The 22,781-nt window shown below is 42.0% G+C and overlaps 1 protein-coding gene across 5 annotated transcripts in view; it reads right to left on the reverse strand.

Annotated features, from left to right (window-relative positions):
• Positions 1 to 201: 201 nt before the first annotated feature.
• Positions 202 to 22,781, reverse strand: part of LOC124279696 — a 28,037-nt gene continuing 5,457 nt past the window's right edge. Inside the window, exons 2-3 of one of the 5 annotated variants that reach the window (XM_046715550.1) lie at positions 22,302 to 22,385; positions 202 to 3,771 (exon numbers count right to left, since the gene is read on the reverse strand). In XM_046715550.1, the coding sequence (XP_046571506.1) occupies positions 2,337 to 3,404 (1,068 nt within the window). In that variant the 5' untranslated portion in view covers positions 3,405 to 3,771; positions 22,302 to 22,385 and the 3' untranslated portion in view covers positions 202 to 2,336. Of the gene's footprint in view, positions 3,772 to 8,945; positions 9,184 to 13,562; positions 13,619 to 18,987; positions 19,184 to 22,301; positions 22,386 to 22,781 lie in introns of those variants that run through there. The other 4 variants (XM_046715568.1, XM_046715558.1, XM_046715534.1 and 1 more) reach the window with 4 other exon arrangements.

Genomic DNA, 22,781 nt, shown 5'->3' on the forward strand with positions numbered 1-22,781 from the left:
TTCTATGGATAGTCAACTTCTTTTTTGCAATGAGTGCGACGTTTCGGTGTAGGTACTAACATCGTCATCACCGAATATATATTCTCCTTGTTTCAAATTGTTGTATCACTTGCTTGATAACAATGTTAGTACCTACACCGAAACGTTGCACTCATTGCAATAAAGAAGTTGACTATCCATAGAACTTGGTTTTCCTTCATCTTCACAACTTCTAAAATGCCTCTCAAAGAACTTGCTTGTAATTAGAGGCGACCAACGATGTTAGATCCGCTGACGTAAATGATACATTTCATCAAATCCCTATTGCGTGGCCCGATGCTTATGATGTTAATCACTGGAATGTCTGGTCAAGAAACTATACAGACTGCCACCCGGAATATTGCTGAGTGAGTGAGTTGTACAACACATAATGGAAATGGTAGAATGTCAAAAACTGTCCACACCACGTCACTGATGAAACAGAAAATACATACTAACATTAGGCATGATATAAATCCGCATGATAAGTTCATCTTGCTATCACATAAACAATAGGATATGTCGAAGTTGGACTGAACGATGATCCGCTTCGTTGAGTCACTTATCACTCTATATGTGATTCATTTGAAACGCACCGCGGTCATCTGATCACCCCAAGTTGATGTACAGTTGCTCAATTTGGGTTATGCTGGAATTGAGAGGGTGAGTTGGGTTTATCACCACTTTGAGCAGTATTCCAGTAACGCTGACGTTTACCACTTGGTGAAACTCGTGGGTTAAGATATAATCCTCAAATACCATCTAACAATATATAAAAAACCGAGATTCGAACCCGCGGTTAAAGGAACAAAACTATGTACACTGAATTGCGACTTGCAACTCAGGGTGACGCGACTTAATATCGTCCTTCTCATAATGGAAGCTCGTAGTTCAGCCGTTCCAGAAATACCTTTAAGAAACTGGGATCATAAGCTCCAACACTGCGAGAATAGTTGAACGTTGTGAAAAGAAGCGTAACAAATGAATTTATCACGAACTGGATAGTGCTGCACGAGAAATACACTGAATTGCACGCCCCAAAATAGGAATATACGATCATCAAGCAAGCTCTACTTTTTGCGAGTTCTTGAAATCGATGCGGTGCCTATATGCTTCAGATATTCCCATAACGTTCCCCAAAAGTTAGACCTTTCCCCATGCATGAATATTTTTGTCAACAAACACGTCTGTTTTGAATTTGGCATTCAGGATATAACACAGGAATGTACAGCACAATAGTTCAGATCGTGGCAGTGATATAAGCATAGAAAATGAGTCCAATTCACACGTTTTCCCCATGGATACATTCAAGTAACTAACCCTGCTCAACAATGAGAGGTAGTGTTGTGTGGGGATTCACTTTACCTACACTCACTCACTCGTCAACACTGTGACGTCGGTATGCACAGCGTTGCGAACAACGTATTATTCAACTGTCCACATAAGTCCACACACCCATCACATATGCACAAGCGTTTAACAGTATAATGATTTTCAGTTGTTCCCGTTATAAAATCAATCCAACACATTTGCGCAAGCGATGGAGTTCAACAGTCGAAATGACAGTCAACCTTCTCATGATTGGGTCCGCCGACCACCTATTCAGAGTTCAAGAGTCGAAACGATACTCTGTTGTTCCCTTGATTAAATCTACGATCACGTATGCACAATAGATAGAGTTTAACAGTCAAACATGACACAGCAGCAATTCCTTCTTTCATTTCACAATGTTACATTGTCTTGACTTTGCACTGCAGCAGTGACAAGAGCTGAAGCCCGGAACGGTTCAAATCGCTGCTCACCGGGACACACCATTCCACAAACAGGGTTACGCCGAGACATACACTTGTTCAAAGGCACATTATTGATTCGGAAGAACACATATTCTTGAATTGGCTGATCTCTCCAGAGAAACTCCACACTTTGACAAATAGCTTTTGAATGTTTGAATTTGAGGAAGCGTTAAGTCCACCAATCACACATGCACAGGCGATGTGGTTAACAGTCGAACATGATATTCAGTTGTTAATGTGTTAAACTAACCCCACCACGCATGGCGAGATATACATTTGTTCAAAGGCACATTATTAATTAGAACGAGCGCATAACCTTGAATTGGTATCTCTTCAAAGAAACCCATCTCCTTGACAAACAGCAAACGAGAGTTTCAATTTGACGAAGCGTTAATTAGGACATTCTCACACTCTCACTGTGTGCACCAGATGTGATTACACATTGATCTGCTCCATCTGTACCAGTTACCCTGGAAACGGAACCATGGCAGGAATTTTGAATAATTGATAATGAGATCTTCAGTTTCATCCTAGGAACGTTGAACTACAAAAATCAGGAAGCGTAACATTCTTAACCACGTGAGGCCCAACTTTCAACGTCTCCACGATACCTCCATGGCTGCCGGGGCTCCTGAATACAAAGGGATACGAACTATGGAGCTCCTTACAGGGACGTTTCTTTACGTCCGTCACACTGGTGCTCGTCTTATGTCCGTAGGCCAGAGAAACGCAAAGGTCAAGGTCACCATACCTACGGATGAGGATATCCCGCGTGTTGCAAGGGACTGCTGCTCTTCTGTTCTCAAATGGACGGTATTGGAGTGGAAACAAATCTGTTTTTTTAACAAAAAATTCTCCTTTAATATCCGCTGTTAATCCCCATATATAGGTGGAATCTTCTGTGTAGAAAAAAATATCCACATTCGGCCATCTGAAAGGTTTATTTTCAATAGGTGCAAGGCTTTTCATGTAAAACTTCCACTGAACGTTGCTGGGGGCATATAGTTCATATCCTGGGACACGTGATAAAACATGGCGGATTTTTCTCCATTCTGATGCATTCATTGCAATGTCAGTATCATCATCCCACGGAATGACTCCATGGTGACGGTACATGCCTAGCAGCGACCCACCTATCAGAAAGTACGTCAGGTTTGCCCATTCACAAGCCTGAAGAAATGTTTCTAGTGTCACATGCATTTTTAGACGTTGTTCAGTCGTCATGGACGGTTGAAATTGCTTTTCAATATTATCTGTATCTGAATACATAGTTCTCGCCCACGTCCGATCGAGATGTTGGGACACAGCATCAACGTTCACAGACACGGGCACAGTTATATTGTTTAACAATGTGTCGTCTGCTCCTTCTACCGGAAACCTTTGCCAGTGCACGGCGAGCTGCGCCAAATGCACGACCCCCATCGGCTGAATGGGCAGAGGAAGAAACACTCGCAGACAGGAAAAGCAATAAAGAAGTGCGAAGCATATGGCGATCTTCTTCGCAACCGCCTTGACCGAGAAGCGCATTCTCACTGCGTTCTGTGTGGGAGGGATGTGATGCCAAGGTGAGCGAGGGAAGGATATGAGGTACATCGGCACTGGACACAGCGTTTATCCCTTTGACTCAGCTCGGCCTAGACATCATGTGGCCATCTTGATAAGATGGATTATTGTGCAGTTAGCATAATTCTTCAAATTTGCAAACACCTAGCTGTGACGACTTTCCCGTGGGCAAGGCCCTGTGACGTTTCCAGTTCGCTCGTTAGTCCCACATTGACAGGCGTGAAGAGGAGCAATCTTTCGTTACGAGGGACGGCACCAAGTTTCTCCGCAGTTGTAGTCCATTTGAAATGCTCACGACGAAAAAACATGCGCACTTGGCATTTCGCTCGTCTTCAACAAAACTTTTTCAGGTCTACGTACGGTGTGGACTTCCTCATAGCTGCGCTCTGTCGCGTATCTGCAAAAAATAATATCAGAAGGGCATATATTACAGACTGCAAGATTTACACTGTATTTTTTAATATGTTGACAGCTTAAGCAGTATTGTTGGTCGATGAGTTATCGCCTTTCGCTAACACGTTACCAGGTTCAGGCGATTCGACTATGTTAATTGGAGTTTAGAAGGGTTGATTAGCGTACAATCGCAAATCAAAAGTGCAATATTGTGTACTTCGGTTTTACTTCCCAAGAAACGAAGCAGCCGGGATACCGAACCCAGTCAGGAGCGGGTGGGTGTGCACTCAAGTGTAACGGCTGGTTCATTTGCGTATGCCCTCACGGCTTATTGTGTGTGTATATGTAGAGATGTTGGGTTTGTAAATACATGCTCAATTTTTTGTGTATAACATTTTGCAATCAACAGACATCATAACATGTCAAGTGTTCAACTATCACACCTGCCTGTCTGTGTAATTACATAATGTGACAGAGACCGAACTCGGGCCATAAATCAATGCATTTTGTTTATGGTGTATAGCCTGATTGGTGTTAAGTTCAAATTGCATGTGGTCAGTGATAGCAGCTGTGTATTAAATATTGTCATTAGCAGACAGGCAGGCAGACACACAGGTGTCAATAAAACAAGACATTGAGTTTTGTCTGTGACAACGACATATCTATATCACAGTTAGAAATTCTGTCAACGCTAAATAATGACACTGCTTTTTAAGTATCAGACTAAGAAAGTGACTTGGTAAGAAGAACGTGTGGTGAAATTATATAAACAGTTAATTTACTGTCATAACATATAAAAGCTCGCGCCTGTGTGAGGATATCAACAAAACATTAGAAAAATGGCTCACACCAAAGCCTTCACCGAGTATTCACCGGACAACCCGCTTCCAAGCTGCGCGAACCTATTTCACTGCGCGTGCTATGAGCGCAGCCCAGCTATTGAAACCCGTTTTCCCCAGAAAAGTCGGGGAAAATTAGTGAAACGTTTGAACTCCGATTTCGCGCGTTTTTTTTCATCGCGTTATTTTTCAACTTTATAAGTTGAATTTGCATTTTGACGATTTGTTTTCCGGTAAGTCCATACCGAAAGGTATCAGAATCTGCAAAGTTGTGTTTTACGTTGCATGTGACCTTTAAGCAGTATTGTTGGTCGATGAGTTATCGCCTTTCGCTAACACGTTACCAGGTTCAGGCGATTCGACTATGTTAATTGGAGTTTAGAAGGGTTGATCAGGTGAAGAGAGTCTCGGAAACACCGCTGTATAGTCTGTTTGCAGTGAAAACGTACCGATGGATTTTACTTTAAACAAAAAAGTAAGTCAAATAAAGTGAAATTAAGATTGCGAATCCTCATTTCCTTGCCAATTGAACATTTAAATCTCAGAATTTTATTCAACTTAGGATAAAAGTTGTAATACAAACTAATAATAGCGATTTGAATCTATGATCGTGTGTTAAACAACTTTTATCCTAAGTTGAAAAAAATTCTGAGATTTAAAATGATGAGGATTCGCGATCTTAATTTCACTATATTTGATTTACTTTTTGTTTAAAGTGATGTTTGCACTGCAAACAGATATACAGTGGTGTTTCCGAGACTCTCTTCACCTGATCAACCCTTCTAAACGTTTGTAATGTCATGGTCACATCCAGTTTTCAAGTGTAAAGTTAAAAAATAGAGCTACCCCGTGTAAGGAAGTAAGTGCAGGACATGTCGGATATATAGAAATTTCTGATTTAGCGAAAAGTCAGATATGGCGAAACGACGGATTGAGCTAAATGGCGGGTACAGCGAAACATTGCCTAATGTCGGTACACCGAAATGTCACCTGACCATCAAAGCCCCTTACTCGGAAGTTTGAAAAGTTGATATGTCGGATTTGTCAAATGTTGGACATAATGATACATAAAAAACGATACATATGAATGTCGGATAAAAAATCGGATGATTTATCACAAAACCATGTCTAATCTCGCTGCATTAGTCCAAAACCCGCTTGGGGCGGTGGGGTAGCCTAGTGGTTAAAGCGTTCGCTCGTCACGCCCCACATAGGTACAATGTGTGAAGCTCATTTCTGGCGTCCCTCGCCGTGATATTGCTGGAATATTGCATAAAGCAGCGTTAAACCCAACTCACTCACTCAAAGCCCTATTGACTCTGAAGACGCGTATTTCGGATTTAAATGTCGGTTTGTCTGTTTAACGCTACATTGTACTCGTGACGGCGATCTGTAAATAATCGATTCTGGACCAGACAGTCCAGTGATTATCAGCATGAGAATCGATCTATGTAATCAAGTAACGATGATATGCATCAAGCAATTCACCGATCTCTTATTGCGACAAGCATGGGTTGCTGAGGATCAATTCTAACCATGACCGTGAGTTTTTTTCGCCGTTTTTAGCAATATTCCAACAATATGACGGCGGTGGACACCAGAAAAGAGCTTCACACATTGTACCCATGTGGGGAATCGAACACGGGTCTTCGGCGTGTCGAGCGAACACTTTAACCACTAGGCTACCCCACCACTGCAACCGGAACCTATCAACAGGGTCTAGGTTACAAGCTGCTCAATGTGTGTTGTGATAGGAGCATGTTTGTACACAGTTTACCGACGCTGTGTGTCTGCACCAAGACTGTGAGGTAATGTCAATAAAGGATTTTCTAACACTACCACTGGTGTCGCAGTCGCGGTCTGTGAAGCAACGTGGAAATAGAAACATTTGTCCGTGTTGATAAAAGTATTGTCGCTATCGACTAGACATCTCAGTAGAGAAAGCTGGTAAATCCACGTTTCAGTGCAGTTCAGGAGACAACCACCGATAACCGTGTCAGATGTAACTTGTTCTGATATATTGCATAGAATAATAGCTATGCATGCAGCATGCCGTGGGCATCTGATAACTTTACCCATAGTAATTGTGTCAGGTTGGTTTAACAATGTGTGAGTGAGTAAGGTTTTACGCCTCTTTAAGCAATATTCCAGCAACATCATGGCGGTGGACACCAGAAATCCGATGACTTTAGCCATGTGCACACTTAGAGAGTGTGTCAAGTTGGCTTAGCAGTGAGTGAGTGAGTGAGTAAGTTTTACGCCACTTTTAGCAATATTCCAGCAATATTACGGCGACTCATCTACTCATGGCGCACGGGATCCGAATAGACTCCACACTGCACTGCTAGAAACGATTGGTCTCCCTACCCTAGGTCAAAGGTTGATTTTGTGATACACACAACAGAGCATGGTTATTCCAACGAACGCTGGGACCCTCTCACAATACTGGAACCTGTCCAAACCGGATTGGTACGCCACAGAATGATACGGTCTGGACGGGTCCGCATTGGTGAGATGGTACCTGCAATTTACTCCTCTATGTAATGTTCTGAACACATGTTATTGAAGATAAATGTACAATAATTGATTTAGTTATTCACTAATATTTGTCGTTCCCTTTATCCATGATATCTGCAAATAAAATGAAAACACATGTCGCACAATACACAACTGCCGATGGGTATCTCACACATCCTAGCTTTGAAAAAACAATACATTTTCTTTTTATGGCAGGGCGATGGGGTAGCCTAGTGGTTAAAGCGTTTGCTCGTCACGCCGAAGACCCGGGTTCGATTCCCCACATGGGTACAATGTGTGAAGCCTATTCCTGGTGTCCACAGCCGTGGTAGTGAGGGAATATTGCTAAAAGCGGCGTAAATACCCAATGCACTCACTCACTCTTTCTATGGCTCAAACGAACACCCCAAACATAGTACGGGTCATTTGGTTCATCCCTCAGACTTCATTGTACCAATATATATTTGCACAAAATTCCCTGCCACAGATTTCATTTTACAAACTGTCTCAGGAATTGGTGATGGTTTAGAGTCATTATCAAATTTTATGACATTTCTTTCAATTTCCAAATAGATAAAAACAAAATTGGTACGTTTACTTTTACCCAGCTATAAATTTCCTTTCACGAACGAGTCAGGGGCGGATACAGCTTTTTTCACGAGCGTTTCAATAGTCATTTAACAAAATTTCAAGACAAATAGTGGTTTTACCCTGCAAGCCCCTCAGCCTATGCGAGTGATAGTTAAATAGCAATAACATCAAATTTAACAGCCGTTCTTGCAATTTCAGATTAAATATAATCAAACTCAAAATACTTTCTTTTACATCTCAGTACACATATGCTCTCATATCCCACTAACGACACAAAGAATGTTCGCAGTTATTTATGTTGACAGTCGACAGCTCAAAATGAGCACCTCACTTACTTTTCTAATCCTGTGACTGGTTTCGATAAATCCTACATTTATCCCATTTCCGTCTAGTATGATGTCACCAAATATTGAAAACATTCGTGTTCCTGGTCGACATTTCAAACGAAATATTCTTTAAAGATTTTGAATACAACAGCACCCCAGAAAACAGGAAATATTACCGCCACAGTATAATCTAACCTTTACGCCTGTTGTAGTAACAAGGCTAAATATCAAATTACGGTTTCTCTCGAGGAAATATTTCAGCTGAAAAATTAATGAGACTTTCTCATGCTTAATCTATTTCAACGGGTGACAAACAGGGGCAGATTTTTTTCACTCTGATGCTGCCAGTTTATTTAAGGAATGGCCAGTACGGCGGAATGATGCAACAAAGAAAAATCCCGCTCTCTCTTGATTCATTAAACTGTAGAAAAGACGACAGTCACTTGCCACAATGATTAATTTACAACCTTCGGCAAAGTCCTCTACTTAAAACAAAGACCTGTTATGCTGGCGTTTCATACCAAGCCGCGTACTCCAGCCTGAGGGCAATTCTGAAATAGGGACAGAATCCATTTCTAATTATGCCTCGGGACGACCCCTAGGGAACATTGTCCTTTAAACAGGGAGGGTTTCATCAGGGTAATGGCTATTTCTCTGCCCAAACAGGCAGCGTGGACTTTTGTTTAATAACGGCACTCTTTCTACACGAAACCTTTTCCAACTCCAACTGTGCACGAACATACTCGCGTCCATGTCACGTGTCAAGTTTGGAGAGAAAGTATGACATGAGTGCAAAAGTGTTACTAGAAAGTAATGTTGCAGCATGTGCAAATAGTTTCGGTAAGAAGATCGTAGTAAAGGATCGATATCAAAGACGAACTACATCCTGAATGAAAGCACAGTACCTTACATACACGCCGTGGCTTGTGAATCTCTCGGAGCCAGCTTGTGCGCCACACTGCCAACGCTCTGCCAGTATTTCCTCACTGACGCGAGAGTGATGGAGCCGCTCGGTTGGATTACAACGTACTGTGTTGAGCTGCGAGTAATTCGGTCGGAGTCAGTGGGGGTCGGGGAGGTCATCGCGAGACTATGACGTCACGCGGTGTCAAGAGGCAATCAGAGAAGCACCTCCGTTGCAGCGTCGTATCCCAAGCGGTTCTTAAGTTAATTTGGAAATACACTCTTTGTTTAATATGTCCATCCTCTCAAACATTAATGAATGTTAATATTTTTCTGAGATGAGTATTTATCTTGTTTAAGCTAATATCTGATATCACAATTCTCAGACTTTTTTGTCTGTTCGTACACTGGGCACAGCATTTGTGTTCGGTGTCCTATTGAGTGAGTGAGTGAGTATGATTTTACGCCGCTTTGAGCAATATTCCAGCAATATCACGGCGGGGGACGCCAGAAATTGGCTTCACACATTGTACCCATGTGGGGAATCAAACCCGGGTCTTCAGCGTGACGAGCGGACGCTTTATCCATCAGGCTAGCCACCGCCCGTTTGGTGTCCGAAAATATATTACCACAATATATACAATATATAAAATATATTACCACAATATATACAATATATAAAATATATTACCACAATATATACAATATATATAAAATACAAGCAACTACTTAATTTGAAGAGAAATCCCAGTGTGATAAGAAAGTGTGGAAAATCTAGACATGCTTCATTAAAAGCTTTGTATGACAGTAAGAGCTCGGAGGAAGTGTAAATGATATGGTTCAGAGACAATGAGACAGTGGGCAGCCATGTGTTAGTGTGAGATAAACATGCCACTTGATTGACAGACGCCGCCGAGTTAAACAATAAACAAATGCCGTGAGGCCGTGTGACTATACAGCGGCACATTTCATGAACACCCCCTCCGGTTCCTAGGAAGCAGCCCAAGGGCCCCAACGTACCTCTTTTTTTATACATATACCCGTGTGTTCTCAACACCTTTCTCAACCCTACCTACTCCTCCCGAGGACACCATGAAAACCAGCAAGCAGGGACGGACACAGCTTTTTAAAGGTCACATAAACCCTAGGGGGTACAAATACATAAATCACTAACTGGCATCGTTATAAATGAAACCCCGTCATTAAAACTACTCATTTCGACCTTTAATTGACTTAAATCGACCTTTTTGACAACAGTGCACAATTCTCACCCGCGAACGAAATTTCAACCAATCAGAGCGGCGCGCCTCTGTGACGTCATATGAGGAATCGCTTTGAGGGCCGATGCAGAATTCATCTACATTTTAGGGGAGTAAATTATCCATCGTGTTTACAGGCTTGTATAAACCTGAAATCGTGACAATTGTTTGTGTGAAAATGAAAGCTATATGTTCTCACAATCTACTGTCATTTATTTTTTGTCTCCTGCTTTGCCTATTAGTTTCGAGTTACAACTTGTTTTCATATAGACGATTCTGTCAAAATCGATTGGTGTCGTTAGGCCCTATTTGTATAATGACTGATCCAAATTGGATCCCATTTCTGTGTTGTTTTACCTCGATATTTAATCATGTCATGTAAAAATAAGTTTATATTCTCAAAACAGTGTCGGCCCATAAGTTTTCACATGCAATTTACAGCAATTAAATACTCCCTCGTTGTAACCCGCTTGTTAGGTGGTATAAACCTACACATGTTATTTGTCATCATTCACTTGATGGTCACTTTCTGGAATTAATTTATAACAGGTATAATTAGTGTAAATCACACTTAGATTACCCTGACAAAGGTTTCCATTTGGCATTTCTTTGTGTCTGGAGTAAAATATTCAACATTATAAAACATCGATCAAAGGATTAACCGATAACACGCTGATTGATTAATTACTTTTCTTATTCATACAGCGGAATTGTCAAAAGGTAGTGTTTATGTATGTAGATTTACTAATCTATACTGAATACACTCTGTCGGTGTCTGCGTAAAAACAACGTCCTTCTTTCAAAGGATTAACCGGCAATACATTGATTGATCAGTTCATTATTGGCCCCTAACTAAATTACTGTTTTTAAAGAAAGGCGGACATTATGCAATTAGTTGCCAGGTGTGCTATGTCTTGGGTGACCAATGAGACTATACACCAATACCTGAAAAAGATTTTTATCACTTTTTTCGTATATTTAAACTGTTAAAAGACACATCATTTGGAACAGTTTTGTGGATATTGATGGATACATTCCTCGAACAAGGTAATGGCCTGATATTGTTCCTATAACTTTAATCTGTTTTAATTTTAATATTTGCATTTTGTTTTTATTCATTTGTCGTAGCATTCAACGGAATCACGATTGTTTTCTCCCGTGAAGTGTAATGAGACATGATTTAACAAGCATACACTAGGGTGTGTGTGCGAATTATGATTCACATTGGCAAACTATAAAATGTCTAGATATTACAGTTCTGTTATAAATTCACTATAAGTATTAGCAGATCGTCAGCTTTTATTTAGTTTCAAAATGCATACAAGTGATAATAAACTAATTGGGATTATAAGACCAAATATAAAGACGCACATTGACTAGTATCTACATACTGGTGAGTGGACATTAACCATGGGAATGTAGCAAGAAATTTATCGGCAAGCAGTATTGTGACTCGACCCCCACCTCGCTTCCGTGGAAGAAATCGTTATGTTATAAGTTGTGTCATGCAAAACTTTTGGTTATGATTCCAATACATATTTAATTAACGAGTAGAAAGTAGTCTTGATTTTCTAACTTGATGAAAACAAACTATAATCTCATTATTCTAACAGATTTTTATTTTAAAAATGGCGGCACTATCTGTCGGGAACATCCGCCAGTCTGAGGATAAATGGTATTTAGGTTTCGGTTTTCACCGAGTTGCTGTGCAAATCAAAACTACTTTCTACCGGCAGTAAAATATGTATTTTATTGATGGCCAATAGGATTTTGCATGACATAGCGTATATCATAACAATTTCTCCTCGGCAGCTGAGGTGGCGTCAATATAATGCTCATTTCACAATATTATTGTTACTTTTACCCAGCTGTTGATTTTTATGAGGGGCGGATGCAGCGTTTTCACGAGCGTTTCCAATAGTCATTTAACAAGGAATTTCCAAGACAAATGGTGTTTTTACCTGCAAGCCCCGCCCACCACAGCGGATCCGCCTATGCGAGTGATAGGTTAAACAGCAAAACATCAAATTTAACAGCCGTTCTTGCAATTTCAGATTAAATAGTATCAAACTCAAAATACTTCCTTTAGCATCTCATACACTTATGCCTCTTCATATCCCACTCAACGACACAGCTCTCATATATCCCACTCAACGACACAAGGCTCCTCATATCCCACCAACGACACAAGGCTCTATATCCCACTAACGACACACAAGGCTCTTCATATCCCACTAACGACGTGCAAGGCTCTCATATCCCACTAACGACGCAAGGTTTCTATATCCTAATTAACGACGCAAGGTTTCATATCCCACTAACGACGCAAGGCTCTTTATATCCTAATTAACGAACAAGGCTCTCTATATCCCACTAACGACAATAAGGCTCTCATATCCCACTAACGACACAAGGCTCTCATCCCACTAACGACACAAAGAATGTTCGTAGTTATTTATGTTGACAGTCGACAGCTCAAAATGAGCACCTCACTTACTTTTCATCCTGTGACTGGTTTCAAATTAGGTCCTACATTTATCCCCATTTCCGTCTGTTGTCAGTCCGTAAATGGTAAGAAAACGTTCGTGAACGCGAGGTGGACATTTCCAAGGCAATATTGCTTTAAGATTTTGAATACATCAGCACCCCAGAAAACGATGGCTGCAATGCAACGCGCGCAATTTATTAACAAGGCTAAATATCAGTGCAGTTTCTCTCGAAGCCTGGCACAAATGTGGGAACTATAAGCGCTAATCGTTCAACGGGTGACAAACAGGGGCAGATTTTTTTTTTTTTTCCGCTCTGATGCTGCCAGTTTATTTAAAAGGAATGAAGCCCGAGTACGGGGAATGATGCGACGACAGAGTGACAGTGCTGCTGCTTAGTGTACATGCGACTAACTTCGCCACAATGATTAATTTACAACCTTCGGCAAAGTCCCCTTACTTAAAAACAAAGACCCGTTATGGTGGCGTTTGCATACCAAGCCGCGTACTCCAGCCTGAGGGCAATTCTGAAATAGGGACAGAATCCATTTCTAATTATGCCTCGGACGACCCCTAGGGAACATTGTCCTTAAACAGGAGGGTTTCATCAGGGTAATGGCTATTTCTCTGCCCAAACAGGCAGCGTGACTTTGCTTGATTAACGGCACTCTTTCTACACGAACCTTTCCAACTCCAACTGTGCACGAACATTCTCGCGTCCATGTCACGTGTCAAGTTTGAGAGAAAGTATGACATGAGTGCAAAAGTGTTACTAGAAAGTAATGTTGCAGCATGTGCAAATAGTTTCGGTAAGAAGATCGTAGTAAAGGATTGATATCAAAGACGAACTACATCCTGAATGAAAGCACAGTACCTTACATACACGTGGCTTGTGAATCTTCGAGCCAGCTCGTGCGCCACACTGCCAACGCTCTGCCAGTATTTCCTCACCGACGCGAGAGTGATGGAGCTGCTCGGTTGGCTTTACAACGTACTGTGTTGAGCTGCGAGTAATCCTGCCTGGACAGTCAGAGGTCACCGCGAGACTATGACGTCACGCGGTGTCAAGAGGCACCAGAGAAGCACCTCCGTTGCAGCGTCGCATCCCAAGCGGTTCTTAAGTTAATTTGGAAATACACTCTTTGTTTCATCATGTCCATCCTCCTCAAACATTAATGAATGTTAATATTTTCTTGAGATGAGTATTTATCTTGTTTTGCTTACATCTGATATCACAATTCTCAGACTTTTTGTCTGTTCGTAAACTGGGTACAGCATTTGTAAGTGTTCGGTGGTCCTATTGAGCGGCGAGTGAGTATGATTTTACGCCGCTTTGAGCAATATTCCAGCAAATATCACGGCGGGGACACCAGAAATTGGCTTCACACATTGTACCTATGTGGGGAATCAAACCCGGTCTTTCAGCGTGACGATCGGACGCTTTATCCACATCGCGGTATTAGCCACCGCCCGTTTGGTGTCCGGAAAATATATTACCACAATATATACAATATATAAAATATATTACCACAATATATACAATCATATAATTGTATTTTTCGAGTTTAAATAAATGTTTTATCAGCATTTCCATCACGTGTTGTGTTGATAGTAGTCATGTTGGTGGTCAAGCTGAAGTAGTGCGGCGGTGTTCTATGCGTGCAGTGAAGCGAGACGGTGGGCAGCCATGTGTTAGTGTGGAGATAAACATGCCACTTGATTGACAGACGCCGCCGAGTTAAACAATAAACGTAAAAAATGCCGTGAGGCCGTGTGACCTCTACAGCGGCACATTTCATGAACACCCCTCCGGTTCCTAGGCCAAGCCCGCGGCCCCTAACGTACCTTTTTATACATATACCCGTGTGTTCTAACACACCTTCTCCAATTCTACCTACTCCCTCCTGAGGACACCATGAAAACCAGCAAGCAGGGGCGGGACACAGCTTTAAAGAGAAGGTGTATGTGTGTCTGTGTCTGTGTTAGACTAACATTCAGTCTCTAGAAATGAACATATTTTACTGAAAAAAGTTCATAGTAAAAAAATATAAAATATAATGAAAAGGAGCCCTGAGACTTTCTTCATTTTCAGAAGCTGAGGAAATCTAGACTTGCCACATTTTCTAGACTTGTGTGGGCTTTCTTGGATATATTTGCTTCAGGGTCTGTACGACAGACTATGTCTGTGTGTGTGTGTGTGTGTGTGTTTGTTTGAGAAAGGAGGGTGCACACTTCATCAGTCTTGGGGTATAGTATTTAGAGGCCACACTTTAATGTGTGTGTGTGTGTGTGTGTATTTAGGGGCCACTGTATTAACGATTACCCCAGTCCAGGATCAACATCGTATTCACTTGAACAAGGGTGACATACTTTAACAGAACTCTTTTCAAGGATTAACAGAAGCGTATAAAAGCATACCCGTCGCCAGTGTCGGTAGAGTCTTCCTATGATCTCATATCACCCATTACCTACCTGATTGACTGTGGTGTAACAGTTAAGTGATTAACATAATTGCCAGGAACTTGATACGATATATTAACTCTATGGCAGCTCCAATCATTGAGAGCTATACTCACACTGACGTAACGCTCACACTGACGTAACACTCACACTGACGTAACACTCGGGGAACTCTACATACTGGAAGATACGTAAACATTGCGGTAACACTGTCGAGAAGGTTCCTCTACTGGGAGATAAAGAAAACATGAAGCTGCTGTATCTGAGTTTAACGCAGGGTAGAGTTGGAAACATTATGACTCATTTTTTGGATGGAAGGTTGATGTGTTCGCAAATAGTTGAAATGTTGCCCAATTCATGAACACATATCGACTTTCTCAGACCAGTCATTGAAATATAAATGACATAACTAAAATATTAAACCCCTTACTCACTCAAACGTAATTTGTACAAAGTATATAGCATGCCGATTGATTGCTGCAGTTGGGCCTAGTCTCTCTTATAAACCACAGGGAATATACTCTAGAGAGGATCTCACCCTCCCTTCACTTCATCCTTCACTCCTCCAGCAACCTACGCTCTTTCCTTAACATCGAGGACAACATATTATTATAAGGTAAAGCTAGTTGTCATATTATTAACACAACATTCAACAGTGACATATGACGCATGTATTTGAGTTCAGGTTCACATGGGTTATGCTCACGGTGACTGGTCTTTTCCCTCTGTGCAACCTATGTTCTACAGACGGTGAGTGAGTTTTAGGCAGCTTTTAGCAATATCACAGCGCGGGAAGTTGCTACGAGTGTTGGGGCATGCAAAAACAGGCTGTGTCCATGAGTAGTACACGGATATATAGAGATTATTAACCGAGAGTGTGTTTCCCCTATCATTAATATCATATATTAAGAATAAAAATGGCGTATTATGCGATCCTTTGGCAAACATACAAAGTGCAGCGCAAATAACTCATGCTGTGGGCTTTCTTGGATATATTTGCTTCAGGGTCTGTACGACAGACTATGTCTGTGTGTGTGTGTGTGTGTGTTTGTTTGAGAAAGGAGGGTGCACACTTCATCAGTCTTGGGGTATAGTATTTAGAGGCCACACTTTAAGGTGTGTGTGTGTGTGTGTGTATTTAGGGGCCACTGTATTAACGATTACCCCAGTCCAGGATCAACATCGTATTCACTTGAACAAGGGTGACATACTTTAACAGAACTCTTTTCAAGGATTAATAGAAGCGTATAAAAGCATACCCGTCGCCAGTGTCGGTAGAGTCTTCCTATGATCTCATATCACCCATACTACCCTGATTGACTGTGGTGTAACAGTTAAGTGATTAACATAATTGCCAGGAACTTGATACGATATATTAACTCTATGGCAGCTCCAATCATTGAGAGCTATACTCACACTCTGACGTAACACTCACACTGACGTAACACTCACACTGACGTAACACTCACACTGACGTAACACTCGGGGAGCTCTACATACTGGAAGATACGTCAACATTGAGGTAACACTGTCGAAGGTTCCTCTACTGGGAGATAAAGAAAACATGAAGCTGCTGTATCTGAGTTTAACGCAGGGTAGAGTTGGAAACATTATGACTCATTTTTGGATGGAAGGTTGATGTGTTCGCAAATAGTTGAAATGTTGCACAATTCATGAACATATCGACTTTCTCAGACCAGTCATTGAAATATAAATGACATAATCATAATATTAAACCCCCTTACTCACTCAAACGTAATTTGTACAAAGTATATAGCATGCCGATTGATTGCTGCAGTTGGGCCTAGTCTCTCTTATAAACCACATGGATATACTCTAGAGGATCTCACCCACTCCCTTCACTTCATCCTTCACTCCTCCAGCAACCTACGCTCTTTCCTTAACGTCGAGGACAACATATTATTATAAGGTAAAGCTAGTTGTCATATTATTAACACAACATTCAACAGTGACATATGACGCATGTATTTGAGTTCAGGTTCACATGGGTTATGCTCACGGTGACTGGTCTTTTCCCTCTGTGCAACCTATGTTCTACCAGGGATACTCTACAACTCTTATAGCGTCTCCCGGGTTTTAGGCAGCTTTTAGCAATATCACAGCGGGGAGGTTGCTGAGGTGTTGGGGCATGTAAAACAGGCTGTGTCCATGAGTAGTACGGATATATAGAGATTATTAACCGAGTGTGTTTCCGTATCATTAATATCATATATTAAGAATAAAAATGGTATTATGCGAGCCTTTGGCAAACATACAGTGCAGCGCAAACATAACTCATGCTTAAAATAAGATCTTTCTGTCTAAAAGAACAACAAAATCGGGCAGGGTTTTCTTGGCAGTGTTTTTGTTTTCATTGCATTGGTAATCACCTCATCAATATCAGTTTCTGATACCTGACGGAATCGATTCGTCGTCTGTATTGTGATCGATAGATCGAAATCCTTGGTTGGTACCTGTCTTAGACGATTGCCTTTAACTCGTGCCTCATAATCCGTACCTTCAATTTGAACGAAGTACTCCGTTTCATGTTTTCCAAAGTCAATTACTGCAGTAACGACTCCAAAACCTCTGTTACAGAATCACCAATTTTGAGAATGGGGGCAGCCATGTTTGTTTACGAACTCGTCCACGCAATGTAAACTCGCGACGACGTCATCAATGAAATGTTAAAATGTTTTAGGATTCGCATGGCGTGTATGGAGTTTTGTGAAAGTAGTTCGTGGATTGACGTAATCTGCATAGTTATTAGATTTGGATACCAAGCAGTGTGCAAAATAGTTTCCAACTTTTGTCAGCCAGCCGGGCTAGCTATGCCTGAACGTTACTAGCCCGAAATTTGAATGTAGGAACTAAGCAACAGATTACAAAAAGGAAAAACACCATCATTTATCAGGCCATAATCTTTCATGATTTAAAAGTGTATTACAACTTAACAAGTCGGAAAGAGTGATATATATATGAAATGACCCCATGAAAATTCATGAGCCAGTGACTGTGGGGAGTTACTGGCCCGACTGGATTTTTACTAGCCACGGGCTAGCGGGCTAGTGGCTATTTCGCACACTGATACCAAGTTTATCAGATTGCTTTAATGCACCGATAACACCCTCCATTAGATGATTAATCGATTTAACCCATGTCCATGTACAGTCCGTACAGACTTTACCAGTGTCTATGAACAGCACATTGAGACTGTACCAATGTCAAAGTGAGTGAGTGAGTTTAGTTTTGCGCTGCTCTTAGCAATGTTCATGCAATATCACGACGGGGGACACCAGAAATAGGCTTCGGCGTGACGAGCAAACGCTTTAACCACTAGGCTAATACACCCTCCACCCCCCACCCCAGGTCAAAGAACAATACATATAAATGGTACCAGTGTCCATGAACAACAACAGCAGCAACAACGTCAACGGCAACAGTGACAACAACGATCAGTGACGGGAAACATTTTCCCCAAATACAAGGAAACAAACTCGACTTTGTCGAGCTGATTTTCTTGGAAAGGTCCGAGGAAACTAAGAGTCCATGCATATGTCCATACAAAACACAGTCAAGGTAGATTTGTTTCTGATCCGTGAAATACCCATGCACGTGCCAGGCGAGCTCAGCGATCAAGAAGCATGTGCAGAAAATACCTCAACCGAGGTCGTTCTCCAACGCACACAACATTTGGCCTTCTTTGCTGGCGATTTCATTATGCATTACTAACATCACTGCTTAAACACTGAAATTACAACAGTTTAATTAAGTTTTCTTGGAACGATACCCGTAACTGGCAGGGATCCCAAATAAGTAAAATATCAATAGCCACTCACTGCAATGTGTCCTGTGGCGACTATTCATGCCCGCAGTTATCGGGCCGACGTGGAAACAGTCGAGACTTGACGACGGTAACAGTAGAGATACACCCCGAGTCAGGTATCACGACAGTATTGACAATGTGTACGTCATTCTTCCCAAGTATCGAAAACAATCGTTGGAACAGATGTGCACGCTGATGTCATGCGTGGAGTCACTGCACGGGATGTCATATAATCTGTAGTCAATATCAAAGAGGGAGCTATTATAGCTAGCAGCACGGTGATACGGTTACTGGAGCCAATTAGAAATACGTTTGAAAAAATATGTAAACTTGCTTATAATGTCGAAACAGAAGCATAGATAAAGTACTTTTTCTATAATCATCACTCCATATACACGTACTGATTTTGACATTTGTTAAATACATGTAAAATCACACATATCTACGTGTGATTCCGGGTTAGGGACTCAAAGTGAGTAAGTCTATTTTTACGCCACGTCTAGCACTATTCCAGCAATATCACGGCGGGGGACTGTACCCGTATGGGGAATCGAACCCAGGTCTTCGGCATGACGAGCGGATGCTTTAACTACGGGGCTACCCAACCACCCTTTTTAAGTTTGAGGCATATCGACTAGTTTCAATCATTTGCTGGGACAAGTGTCTTTCCCTTGAAATCCAGATGTTTGTAGTTCACGACCATTAAAGGGATCGGGTGGTCATCCGCGTAGACTTGATCCTAAGCCTAAATTGATGCTCATGATGTCAGTCACTGGGTCGTTTAAACTTGAGTAATTACAGACAACCCATTACTCGCATCGTACTACAAGTACGGGATGTTGAAGACCAATTCTACCCCGGAGGTTCACGGGTGGGAATGAGGCAGTTCTTATTCCCCATTAATAAAATAGATGATGTCTGACATTTGATTAGGCAAACCCGAAACAACAATGGCCATAATACCAAGAAAAAATCTCCCACTAACTAAATGTTAACACAATTACTTTTTCCCCTTTAATGGAAATCATTTTAAAATAATAATTGCTAACTCCTGACTGCAATTCTATGGACGTCTTAGTCCCCAAGCGGTAATAAACTAACGGGCATAAAGGCACTTTAAGTAATCGTATAAAAACAACAACGCTGGTACAGGTTTGAACCCAAGCAGAAAACATCGTCAATGCAGACTGCAATGGGCACGAACTGTGCGTCGGTGGCAGGGACGTGACTGGGAGACAATGCTCTTTATAGATAAAAGTTGGTTTAGACTGTTCCGAAACGAGTTCGCGGTTTTCCAGGCAGAGGAGAGCGACAAGCACCAAACTGCGTTCCATGGACTAGGCGTCATGGTATGGGGCGGCTTTGGTGGCCTGAGAACAATAGGACCGTTTATCATCCGAGGAAATCTGAAATCTGCCCAGCGACACAGGGATGAGTGTTGAGACCTCTTGTGGGCCAAGAGTATTCTTTTTGTGGCATGACAACGCGAGGTCCCACACCGCCAGAATCGTTATCTGAATACCTTCACAACGTTAACGTCAACGGATTGCCCTGGCCAGCGGCCTCTCCAGACATGAACACCATTGAACATCACTGTGATCATCTTGACTGACTGACTGACTGAGTTTGGTTTTGTTCGTCAGACGTTCCACCTCCAGCGAACCGACGGGAACTTGAACAGACTCTCTTGGACCTATGGAACAGGATTCTTGCTGACGCCATCCGCTGACTGACAACGCCGATGAGTAGACGTGTGTTGGCGTGTATGGATGCCAGGGTGGTCACACTGGCTATTGATGACGTGTCCCCTGACTCCAGTCTCACGATGTGACATTTTATGCACTTTTTGAATGAACTTTGATTTTTTAATTTTTGACCGCTTGACTCTTTCTTAATGAATGCAAGATCACAATGAATGCCCGTTAGTTTAGAAATATACTCACCAGCATTGAAAACGCACCAGTCTAAAATTGTCCATATTTTCATCATGAAGTCGAAGGGCATGTCTAGTTATAAAAATGCTTTAGAAACAAATTCCTGTTCACAGTATGAATCTTAATTCCAAAATGCATCAACATGCATTCACGCCATGAAAAAAAGCGAATTGCGTTCTGAAATCGTGCTGACTGTGACTTTATAAGCAGTTGTATGAGAAACTATTATCATTGCTTCACTAACGATTGTGAAACGAGGACAGAGATGCCGAGGTAAACAACTCAGAAAAGAGAGCGTGCACGAGGCATGATTCAGTTTGGCACCAGCAGCAGGGATATTGCTCGACGACTTGGACGGTGCCACTCCGCCATCGTTAGGCTTCATGGACGACATCAGCAGAGAGGCAGCACCCGTGACCTGCCACGACCTTGGCAACAGCGTGTCACGACGTCCCGTCAGGATCGCCATATTGTCCGTGACCATATCCGTAATTGAACACTGCCGGCTGCCAGGACTGCTGCACTCCCTTCATGCTCGACGTTGGACCAATTCTGACTGACAGACACCGTAATGAGCGTATACAATGGGCTAACAGGCATGTTCAATAGAGGTTACAACAATGGCATGGTGTGGTAGTCACTGACGAGTCACGTCTTCACTTACGTAATGCTGACGGCCGATTACGTGCTTGGCGTAGACGTGGTGAACGCTATGCTGATGGGAGTGTGGTTCAGACAGACCGTTGGGGTGGTGGGAGTGTCATGGGCTGGGGTGGAATAAGTTACAATCACAGGATTGCCCTTCATGTCTGTCATGGGCGAGTTAATGCCCTTTACTACCGTGACCAGATTCTTCAGAATCACGTGGTACCATTCTTTCATCAATCAATTTTCAACAGGACAACGCACGGGCACACACAGCTCAACTTTCCATGCAGTATTTGGCCCAGCAACACATCCCGGCAATTCACTGGCCAAAACTGTCACCAGATGTATCCCCTATTGGGACGAAATTAGTCAAAGGCTTTCGCGGCGACAACAGATGCGAAACATCCGGGAACTTGAGGCTGCACTACTGCAGAAGTGGAATGCCATCCCCCAGAACTCTATTCGGACGCTTATTGACTCAATGAAGAGACGTTGCACTGCATGTGTCAATGCAAATGGCAGCCACACGCGATAATGACTTTTCCATTTGACCCCACATGTGTTTGATCCTTTGTGACTGTGAAACGATTTAATGAATGAGCGTCTTTTCTGTGTTGTTGTTTTTGTCAGACGTCCATCTGTTATTATAAACTAAAAAATATCAATTGCTTAAACGTACTTTCAGTAATATCAACTTTTGAAAGTGGTGCTTTTTCAATGCTGGTGAGTAATAATGTTTATCTACCTTGCGGGCTTCCTTCGTAGACCGGGTTCTTTATCGCAGATTCCAGATGTCACCCCAGCGGCCTTTACCTTCCTCAGCCGTTATCTGAGTGGGAGATGACAATCAGACCCAATGTACTGATTACATCGAGAGAACTTCACAACAACGCTACATATCTCTAAAGGCTTGGCAACAAGATAACCTATTACGCTGTCTATATAGTCCAGAGTTCGTCGTCAGTGAGAGTTCAGTTTTGAAAGTGTATTCATTTTGACTTCATGGGTTTTAATTTCATGTTTCTCTGACCTCCCCGTGACGAGAAAGTGGTTCAAATAAATACTATTCTCGGAAACACATGGAAAGATTTTTTAGGTAGAAGAGGATATATATATTTCTTAGTTTTGCTCTTTCAAACCCCATTGCCCACTGAGGTAGTGGGGTAGCCTAGTGGTTAAAGCGTTCGCTCGTCCCGTTGAAGACCAAGGTTCAATTCCCGTATGG

Source organism: Haliotis rubra, unplaced genomic scaffold (genome assembly GCF_003918875.1).
Source record: "Haliotis rubra isolate DU_JTF1 unplaced genomic scaffold, ASM391887v1 Scf107, whole genome shotgun sequence".
Taxonomy (NCBI): domain Eukaryota; kingdom Metazoa; phylum Mollusca; class Gastropoda; order Lepetellida; family Haliotidae; genus Haliotis; species Haliotis rubra.